Source organism: Macrotis lagotis, chromosome 1 (assembly GCF_037893015.1).
Source record: "Macrotis lagotis isolate mMagLag1 chromosome 1, bilby.v1.9.chrom.fasta, whole genome shotgun sequence".
In the NCBI taxonomy this organism is placed as follows: domain Eukaryota; kingdom Metazoa; phylum Chordata; class Mammalia; order Peramelemorphia; family Peramelidae; genus Macrotis; species Macrotis lagotis.
The window spans coordinates 583,800,821-583,812,180 of NC_133658.1; the positions used below are offsets into that span (position 1 = coordinate 583,800,821).

Sequence of the window (11,360 nt, forward strand, 5' to 3'; positions counted from 1 at the left end):
TATCTCCTTGTTCACCCATCACTTCCTGCTCGAAAATCATCATTGTTTTTTGCCTAGCCTTTTTTACAGGACTTTTTTAGAGCCTGTGTTATTTTTTATTTTTATGGAAAACTTCATCATGGAGATATTAGGAGTTTAAGAAAATTCTGTAGAAGAGTATTTTTTTTATTTAGTTTTTGCAAGGCAATGGGGTTAAGTGGCTTGCCCAAGGCCACACAACTAGGTAATTATAATAATTATTCAAATAATAATTATTCAAATCTGAGGCCAGATTTGAACTCAGGTACTCCTGACTCCAGGGCAGGTACTCTATTCACTGCGCCACCTAGCCATCCCTGTAGAAGAATATTAATATAGGTTGATGTTTATCTAGTAGCTAAAATTCATGTACTAACTTAACTCCAGGAGGTACTGTTTGTGTGGGAGACATCCTCCCAGAGCTAATCCCAAGTATTTATCTTTCTAGTAAAATAATTGATTGTGTTCTCCTCTTTCCCTGAAACCTACTCTTTCTCCAGACTTTGCTGTTTCTCTGGAGGCTGCTGTCATACCCTCAGCCACCTGCTGGAGAAGCCTAGACTCATATCGACAGTTCTCTTTTTCCACATTTTGTCACTTCTATCTTGACATCTCTAAGCTTCTTCACATCTGTCCCTGTACTTGAGTCCCTTATAATTTTTCATGGATGGTATTATAGTAGTCTCCTAACTGCTCTTTCTGCTCTCAGGCTTTCCCATCTCCCATCGACCCTCTGCACAGCTGCCAGAAGCATCTTCCTAAAACCTATCACTCTCTACAACCATACATCTTCCTTGTCCCAAAATGTTCCTTGTTATTTCCAAAGTAAAATGCAAATTTGTCAGCCTAAAATGGAAAGCTCACTACAACCTCTTCAGTCCAACTCTCCCCCCTCCTGCTCATCACCAGAAACTTAGGTACTACCTATTGTAAACCCCCCTTCCTGTGATTCCTGGGCTTGCTCCCACTGCAGCTTGTAAGTGCTTTCTCCTCTCTTTTCAGTTATTTTGTATTGACTCATGCCCATCTTATATTTACACAGTGGAATATAAACTTTGTGAAGCAAAAAATCATTTAATTTTTGTCTTTCTGGCTCTGTATCCTAGCATAGTCCATTGCACAGAAAGTAGGTGCATGATAAAAATGTTGGTTGAATTGCTTTAAGTGCCTTGGAGCTTATCCTCTGCTTATTGAGAATGGCTGATTTAGGCATTAACCATAATTTAGAATGATCAAATGTGAAGGTTGGTTCTTGATATGGAGTTTCCTTCATTTTATATTTTTTGTGACTATTTTCAAAGTGTCACACCTCACCCATTCTCACCATTATTCTCTGTAGTTACATGTAAAATAAATCTTTATTTTCTCAAATCTTTATCTTCAGTTCTAGCTTTTTTTTTTAGTCCTGTCTTAATAGAGTTATAGTCTTGTTCTACTGCCATAAATGTCCATATAGTTAACCTGTTGTTGGCTGTCAATCCCAACTCAAACGACTCTTCCCCTTCAGGAGCTAGTCCCCACCCCCATCCCTTTCTCTAAAGGCTCTCTCTTTTAAAACTCAGGAAATGACTTTCTTTTTCTTCTTTCTTTTTTTTTTTTTAGGTTTTTTTTTGCAAGGCAAATGGGGTTAAGTGGCTTGCCCAAGGCCACACAGCTAGGTAATTATTAAGAGTCTGAGATTGGATTTGAACCCTGGTACTCCTGACTCCAGGGCCAGTGCTCTATTCACTGCGCCACCTAGCCGCCCCTATGACTTTCTTTTTCACTGAACTCTCTGCCACTCAGAACTAGGATCAAATCATGTTTTAGAGCTGTTTGAGGTCTTAGAAATTATCTAGTCCAAAATCCTCATTTTACAGTAGAGGAATCATCTCAGCTCTTCCTAAGAAATATCTCTTTCACAACATTTTTATTTCTGTCTTTGTTTTTATATTACTTTCCTTTTCATAAATATCCCTCTTTTCTCCCCTATCTAGAGAGCCATCATTTTAACAGAGACTTAAAGAAGTGGGGTGTAAAAACTTATCAGCAAAGCTATGTCAGACACCTCTCTGTTGACTTTGTACCCAATATTCCACACCTCTGCACAGAAAGGGACCAATGTTGGTGTCCCTCTCCTCAGGGCTCAACTTGACATTTTCATTTCACAGCTTCATTTTAATATTCTTTTTCCCCTGACACTGCTGTATTTTGTATTACTTCATAGAAGTCTTCCTGCTCTTTTCTGTATCTTTTTTTTAAAAAACATCTTTTCCAAATCCAGTGTTCTTTCTGTTGCACCCAGTGCTAATTCCTTTAGCTGGAATTCAAGACTCTCCACTGCTTGGCCCAGTGTTTTAGTTATTATTTTCCATTGCTCTCCTCCATCATTTTTACAATAAGTAACTGCCCTGCTTTTTCCTGAACATTTCTGCCACTGAATCACTTTGGTGATGTGCTCACTTTTCTCCCTCTGATTGTGATAGACTTTCCCATATTTACCTTGGGAAACTAACCATTCTTCAAAAAATTCTCCAAAATTTCTCAAAGCTTTTCCTGATTATCCCAACCAGATATGATTTCTCCCTTCTGTGAACTCCACGAACATCTAATTCCTGGGCCATTTATAGAGTTCCTACTTTATTTCTCTCACTTTTGAATGTCTTAACTCCCTTTATAAACTGAAAGTTACCAAAGGGAGAGACCATTTCTCACATGACATGTCATACACATGGCAGGTAGTATTCATGGCGCCATGGAATGGAAAGAAAACCGACTTGGAGTTAGAGAACCTGAATTTGAATCCCAGCTCTGTCCCTTCCTACCTGTGTGACCTTGGGCAAGTCACTTATCTCTCTGCACCTCTTTTCTCATATATAAAATAAAGGGTTTAGCCTAAAACATAATTCTTTGATTCCTTTCCAGTTCTAAATCTGTGACTCTGGTAGATAGTGAAAGTCAGAGCAGAAGAAGGACTTTATCCAAGAGGTACTTTGGAGAGATGAACCTGGTTTGTGCAGGATGGCCATGGGGGAAAGAGGACTGGAACTGAGGAAGTAAGGAAGCCAGGATAATGACTAGGTAAAGGGTAACCCCTGGCCTGAACGAGGGTGATGACCATGTGAATGGAAAGGAAAGAAAGTGTGAATGTCAGAAGGAAGACAGGGGAAGTTGAAAGGTCACTTGGATGACTTGGAGAATATTCGTGCTATTAACAGAAATCCAGGAGACTCCTAGGCCCTGGAAGTTTGAGTTCTTCTACACCCAAAGGGCAATAAAGATGTGCATACCCTTTGATCTAGCAATACCACTACTGGGTCTATACCCTGAAGAGATGATGAAAAAGGGTAAAAACATCACTTGTAAAAAATATTTATAGCAGCCCTGTTTGTGGTGGCAAAGAATTGGAAATCAAGTAAATGTCCTTCATTTGGGGAATGGCTTAGCAAACTGTGGTATATGTATGTCATGGAACACTATTGTTCTGTTAGAAACCAGGAGGGACGGGAATTCAGGGAAGCCTGGAGGGATTTGCATGAACTGATGCTGAGTGAGATGAGCAGAACCAGAAAACACTGTACACCCTAACAGCAACATGGGAGTGATGATAAACCTTGATGGACTCGCTCATTCCATCAGTGCAACAATCAGGGACAATGTGGGGCTGTCTGCAATGGAGAATACCATCTGTATCCAGAGAAACAACTGTAGAGTTTGAACAAAGACCAAGGACTATTAACTTTAATTTAGGAAAACAAAGACTGATATCTTATTGTCTGATCTTGCTATCTCTTATACTTTATGTTTCTTCCTTAAGGATATGATTTCTCTCTCATCACATTCAATTTGGATCAGTGTACAACATGGAAACAATATAAGACTGGCAGATTGCCTTCTGTGGGGGGTGGGGGGAAGGAAGTAAAATTGGGGGGGGGGAATTGTAAAACTAAATAAAATCTTTTAAAAAAAGTTTGAATTCTTGTCTTTTCTTAAAAAAATCTTCCTATGAAAGTTCTCAAATTTACCTATGGATTACTGTGTATTAGAACCTGAAGATATATGGATGGAAGATGAACTTGATTCTGATCTTTGTCCATCAGCAACATAAACTTGTTTTACTGGGTCATACCTAGAATATAGCCTAGAGTAGAGACTGGGAAGACATCATAGAAGACCTAGTTCAGAACTCATAGTTCAGTGTGACAATTCATTCTGTTTTGTTTTTTCATTTTATTCAGAGCAATTGTGTTTGTTGTGGATAGTGCAACATTCCAACGGGAAGTGAAAGATGTAGCTGAATTTTTATATCAGGTTCTTATCGACAGCATGGTTTTGAAGAACGCTCCCTCTTTATTGATAGCCTGCAATAAACAAGGTAAGCATCATGTTGGGAAGATGATCTCAGCACAGCTTCAAATAGGGCAGTATTTTGGCAAAATTATTCCCATTCTTTGACATTTTCTTACATATTGACAGTGTAAGTGAATGAGCCAAGAGCCTATTAAAAACTTAGTGATTAGGAGGAGCATTTAATAATGATATTAGAAGAGATAGCAATTGTGAACAAGTATAAATTCAGATTTTTTGAGCCTTCCATGACTCTCATTTTGTGATCTTGCCTCTGCCTCAGCAATCTTATTAGTTTCTTTTAAGGACCAACAAATAAATGCTATAGATCATTTATATTTTAATAAAGTATTCAGAGTTACCAAATTGTTTTCACTTTAAATTTAAAAATGTGCCCTTCTTGTCTAGCATAGTAATTTGATTTAAAACAACTTATAGGGGTGGCTAGGTGGCGCAGTGGATAGAGCACCGGTCCTGGAGTCAGGAGTACCTGAGTTCAAATTTGGCCTCAGACACTTAATAATTACTGTGGCCTACAAGGCTGTGTGGCCTTGGGCAAGCCACTTAACCCAATTTGCCTTGCAAAAACCTAAAAAAACTCCAAACTTACAGAGATATAGTTGTTCTGTGATAGAAAAGAGAAAAAGAAAAAGATTGTTTTTAAAAAAAAAAACCTTTAAAGACTGGTCACACATGAAAATACCTCTGTGTAAAAAAGTTTTTAACCAGTATCATTACTGGATTAAAGCAATGATAACATCTTCATCTTTCTAGATCTCACAATGGCAAAATCTGCCAAGTTAATTCAACAGCAGTTGGAAAAAGAACTGTGAGTATGAATTTAAAACTTTTGAATATATCTATGTCATTTAAAAATTGAGTTTCAGAAATTATGAGGACTTTTAAATTATTTATATATATAATATATATATATATTATATATATATTATGTATATACGCATTTGCACATATCCATGTGCATGTGTTTGTATACTACCCATAGTTGCACATCTATATATACATCTATGTGTGCATGCATATATACATACTACATCTATGTATGTAAATAAAAGTAACTTTAAGGTTTATGTATGTTTTTTTTTTCCAAAACAAACCTATCCTTACTTTATGCATAGAGAAATTGAGGCTCAGAAAAGGGAGATGACTTAGCCAGTGTCTCTCAATTTGTTGCTGAGATGTCAAGTGGAGGTAATTTCCTGATTTCAAAGACTGTACAGGTATATATAGCCATAGGGTTGGATGTTTTTATCCATTTGAAAATAATTATGAAAACTATTAGCTTTTATTTGGTGAAATTACATTTGAGGCATTGTTAGCAGTAGAGAGGTAAGATTTTTGGAAATTTTAAAGCATTAGAAACTTTTCCCCAAAATAAAAAAAAAATTTGGAAAGATTGAAAATTGAGATGTACTATTAGAAACCTTAACAGATCTAAGTTCACCATTTGGAACACAAAATATTTTGTGCATTATTCTTTGCTTATTAAATTTTCTTTAGTATATTAAATGAAGGTGACATTTTCATTATAAGTAACTTGTGTGAACCAGAAAAAAGTCACTTGATACTTGTGCACAAGGCAACTCTCACAGAAACTATAAATTAACAAGTGAGTTGATGATCTGCATTGTGAAGGCAAGTTTCTACACCAGGAGTTCCATACATGAGATCACAGGCACATATTTAAAAAATTGTACATGAGTACATCCTTTCTTGCATCCTTCCTAAGACTGAATTAATCGATCAACTTCAAGAATTGCTGTACCCGAAAAATTCATCCATTTTTGAGCAACCTATTACTGTTCTTCAAACTTAGACAGGCTGGTCCTCAGCATACGCATACTCTCTCTCTCTCTCTCTCTCTCTCTGGAGTCATCACTCTGCTAGTCTAGCCTGGCAGAGCCTGAGTCACTTGGTTCAGTGAAAGCCTCGATTAGGTCATTAAGAGAAGATTCGTTTAACTCTTGATGATTTACAGAGAAATAACTTTCCATGCAACACTTTCCAAATAGTTCAAGGTTTATTTACCCATTTCACAAAGATGGAACTTCTGCCTTCCCATGGTTAGTAAATGTAAGAGCCAAAAATTGAACTGAGATCTTTGATTCCAAATTCTAGTCTTGAAACCCAATTTAACTCTTTTTGTCATGTAAATTAACACGAAGCTTGATTCCAGTGTTAACATTATGTTCTAAAATATAAAGCATATTCTTTACTGTGCAATTTTTCTGCTTTTATTTATGATGGTATGAGTCTGAGTAATTCTTATGAAGCACCATGAACCAAAGAAGTTATTACCAGGTACCCAGCCTTCTAGTGCTGAAATTGTACTGCTCTAGATTGTTCTTTAAGGATAGGGGCAGCCTCTCTCTCTCTCTCTCTCTGGACCTTCTTAAAGCTTTGAGGTATCAGAATAGGACTTCAGTTGGGGATTAGAGATTTAATTGATTAAATGAGCAAATTATGTCCAATTATAATCTGCAAAATGTGCAAAATTTACTAGTCTGAAGATGTTTTTACCAATTTGCAATTATTACAACACTCTGGGCTACCTCTCCACCGTAGCACTCAGACTCATGGGTTGGGTTCCCTAGAGGGTAGCTAATACCATCAGGTTCAGGGTACATTGCAGTCCTGCAGCTTGTGATCTTCTCCCCACCACACCCTTCTCTTAGGGTGCTTTAGTCCATAATTGACTTTCTTCCCCTGCTGCCTAAAGTCAGGCTTTTTTTTTTATATTTTTGCAAGGCAAATGGGGTTAAGTGGCTTGCCCAAGGCCACACAGCTAGGTAATTATTAAGTGTCTGAGACCGGAATTGAACCCAGGTACTCCTGACTCCAAGGCCAGTGCTTTATCCACTACGCCACCTAGCCACCCAAAAGTCAGGCTTCTTGAAGCTGCTTCCTGTCCACCCCTCAGATTTCTCTCTGCCTTTATCTTTCAGTCTCTCTGGCTCTCTCTGATCTTTGCTACTACTGGTGAGTGGCATATGCCATAGCCTATGAGAGCAGCCTCCCCTCCTCCTACATCCTCTACCAAGTGGATATGTTGTACTCTATAGAGCTGCTTCTTGCTTCTAATGTCCTCTTGGGCTATCAAGCTTAGCTTTTTAAGACAACCAAAAGCATGACCAAACTTTGGCCAATCTGTGACCAGTTGGTTTTATATTTCTTCCAGGGCTATTCTTTCACACTTTGTAGGTGGATAATGGGGCAGTGGCATATTTTTGCATTTAGTTTTGACATATTAATACTTTGTAATTTCAGTTATCTTGCCCTTTCTATGATTATTTCATCGAATAGTGAAGTGGGAAAAGGAACAAATTCCTCCCCTCCACCTCCCCCCAACAACAAATAAAATATTCCTTAAGCTTTCTTAAACTTTGAGACAATGGTGCCTCAGTATCCGAGAGGATTCCCTGTGCTGTAGACTTTGCATTCCCTCTCTTTAAACTATATTCTCATCTTACTGCTTTCAGTCTATAGGACAGGAGATTCTTGTTTTACTTGGGTTTTTAAGTAAAACGCTTTCAAGAATGGCTGCAGAAATAATCAATTGGGTGTTACTACAACCACCAGACTAAAACTCCAGAGACCAAATCCTAAGAGAGTTAATCCACTCAGTTTTTGAAATTCTGCTTTTATGTCCTCATGGGTGAGTGAATGAGAGGAAACCCACATAGCCCACCCCAGACCAACCCATTCTGTATGTCCTGTCTAGCCATCATCACAATCTGTCTTACTCATGTATACAAACACACACACACACACACACACACACACACACACACACACACACACACTCTCTCTCTCTCTCTCTCCTCTCTCTCTCTCTCATTCTTTCGTTCTGAGAATTATCATCAGTCATCATCATGATTGCTCTGTGGCATTATTCATCATCCCTCTAACTTCCCAGAGCAAAATGTTCTTCCCTGGTCAATATTCCCAGTAGTTTTAAGTCTTTGAGAGAAGGTACTGTGTTGTTTTTGTATTTGTTACACCAACGTTTAGACTGGTCTCCCCATCATAAGACTTCTCCCTGTGCCAGACCATCCTCCATTCAGCTTTCACAGTGATCTTCCTCACAGTCATGTCTTACCTTGTCACCTCAGTTCTCAATAAACTCCAGTGACTCTCTTTCACCTCCAGAATTAAATATAATATTCTCAGGTTTTCAAAACTCTTTATAACCTGTTTTTCCTCCCCATCTTTCTACCCTTTTTACACTTTTTACCATCTTTTTGCCCTCATCCCCAGTCTTGATGTGCTTTACAGTCCAGTGTCACTGGCTGTCCCCATGCCTAGAATGATCTCCCTCTTCATCTTTGCCTCCTGGCTTTCTTCAAGCCCTTACTAAAATCCTACCTTCTCTAGGAAACCTTCCTATCTTCCTGAATGCTGGTGCCTTCCTTCTTTGATTCATTGTAATCCATCCACCATATACCTTGTTTGTACAGAGTTGTTTACATATTTTCTCCCCATTAGATCATGAGCTCCTTGAGGAAAAGAACTGTCTTTGGCCTTTCTTTGTATCCTCAGCACTTATCCATAGTATCCACAGATCCTGGCACATAGATGCCTAATAAATGTTCACTAACTGACAATTTGGCACATAGTATTATTATATATTTTTCATTCAATCATTCATCAGGGGTTTTTTGTAGTCCTATTTTGTGTTCCAGTACTTTAGTTATAAGCAAATCATGTTGAGAAAAAGAGTGACAAACTATCTCCAATGTATCTCGTCAGAGGAACAATTTGGAATAATACTTACCTCTACTTAATAGCCAGTAGATGGCACTAAGATGCTTTACATCAGGGCTTTCCTAATAATCTATTGAAAATAATAATCTAGTTGAAGAGACAGTGAAAATGAAGAATCTTAGAATCAAAGAACTACAGTTAAAAAGGACTTCAGTGTTTTTCTGTTGTTAGTTAATATGAATGTAAAAAGTATATAATACTTGAAGAAAAATTGTGAACTACAATTCAAATCTTTGTAAAAAAAATTACTAAAGAGCTTCTGGTATTTAGAACATTTGGGAAGTAAATGGAAAGGACAGGACAGCAGATGGTGGACAGGTAATTTCATCTTTTTGTACCTCAGTTTTCTCATTTGTAAAATATTCACTCAACCTCATAGTAAGATGAGAGAGAAGTGTGAAAGTTCTGGTGGGGGGGAAAGGCAAATATAATAATATGTAAAAGAGTATAAGACATTTATCTGTGTCATAATTCAGTAGGAAGAAGAAAAAGTTAAATTATAGTTGGCAAAATTATTCTTTTATTTAAAAAAGCAGTTTTGAATTAAGTATAAGTACAGTGAGAGACTTCTGAAATCTGCTAGTTTTCTAAGGATCTTTCAGTGCTGTAGAAATTTGACTGTGAACCCTTTCCTACATTTTAAAATTTATGTCTTTCCTTGTTTTGCCAGTAATACTTTGCGAGTTACTCGTACTGCTGCCCCCAGCACATTGGAGAGCTCAGGTGCTGTTATCACCCAACTTGGAAAGAAGGGCAAAGATTTTGAATTCTCTCAATTGCCAATGAAGGTAGAATTTTTGGAGTGCAGTGCCAAGGGAGCTATGGGAGATGATGGTTCTGCTGACATTCAAGATTTTGAGAAGTGGCTGGCTCGGGTGGCCTGAAGACTTGGAGCTGGGGCAGAACAGAAAATGTCTGACCCAACAACATGTGCATTTGGATGGGTCAGCAGTAAATTGTTGCCAAGGGGTGAAACATAATTGGAAATGCTTTCTTATTGTGGAAAGAAATTATTGTGAGGATATTAAGGATAAATGTACTGTAACAAGCTTGGGGTTTTTTAAAGACCTTGTAGCTTCTTTTGTCAAACAATTCAGTTCTTTATTGTCCCATTGCCAAGGATAATGGTTTTCATTTCTGTCTTAGATCTATAGCAGTGAATGTAAGTTTATCTTATCTTCAGGAAAGATAAAGTATTTTGCTATCTCCAGCAGACTCCAAATAGAGGGGTTCATTACCATAAGTGTTTTTATTTCTAGAAGAGTTTCCATTCTTCCTGATTTGGGTTTTTTTCTGTTAACTTTACTTTGGAATCAGATATATTTATTCAAGAAGCCTAATTAGTTGCACGTTTTTTTGTTTTTTTTTTTTCTTTTTTTCTCTATCCTTGCCTTTGGTTTTTCTAAAGTAGTCTCAATTGTCCAGTTTTTCATAGCTTAAGACAGTATGATTCTTGGCCAAGGCAAATTTATTGTGACTGAATAATTCAGAGCTACTTTCATGAAATACTTGATTATATCTTACTCCGTTGTCTTAATTTTGCAAAACTAAGTAATGAACAAATAGAAAAATTCTCTGCAAGGTTTTTTTGTGTGTGTGTGCAAACTCTGCAGTGTTAAAGAACATCTGTGTTTCTGTAATGAAATTCTTGGCTTCCCAAATCTGTATTTTTTTATAAATAATAAGACCAACATGACCTATGCAGAGATCATGTAGGAGCATGATGAAACAAAGGTCACTTTGATTCCCCATTACCTTAGATTTCACAGTTACAGACTGCCCCCTGCCCCTGCCACATAATACCTTGAGTCTCAAAAGGTCCTAAAGGAGAGACTGTGGTCATTGCAATTCCATCCCTAATACTGGAAAAACAGCTCAGGCTGTACACCTTCTGGTGAGTCAGCATCTTTGCGTGGCAAAGACTGGTTTTATCACTAGGAAACAATCAAATCTGAAAGCATAAGAACTTTTCTTAGGTCTCATTTCAGGATTCTGATTTGGAAAGCCTCTCTACTGCTAATATTTAGTCTTACAGACTACCCTGGCTAGCAGAAGTTGTAACATAGGGAAACAGAAGTATGGGGGGGGAACAGTGAAAAGAAATTTAATGTAGGCATATATACCATTATGACTTCTTTGTTTAATGCTTGCATGTGTGTCAAATTAAAAAGCTATATTAGCTGGCATGGAGTCTTGAACAGAGTCGGTACTCAGTACATTTTCAAGAGTGGTTT

At 37.6% G+C, this 11,360-nt stretch overlaps 1 protein-coding gene across 1 annotated transcript in view; it reads left to right on the forward strand.

Moving 5' to 3' along the window:
• The window catches only part of LOC141507282 (inhibitor of carbonic anhydrase-like), a 113,549-nt gene extending 103,044 nt beyond the window's left edge, over positions 1-10,505 (forward strand). The window contains exons 23-25 of the mRNA XM_074214800.1: positions 4,236-4,372; positions 5,119-5,173; positions 9,797-10,505. Of these exons, the coding sequence (XP_074070901.1) occupies positions 4,236-4,372; positions 5,119-5,173; positions 9,797-10,010 (406 nt within the window). The 3' untranslated portion in view covers positions 10,011-10,505. The remainder of the gene's footprint in view (positions 1-4,235; positions 4,373-5,118; positions 5,174-9,796) is intronic.
• The last annotated feature ends 855 nt before the right edge of the window (positions 10,506-11,360 follow it).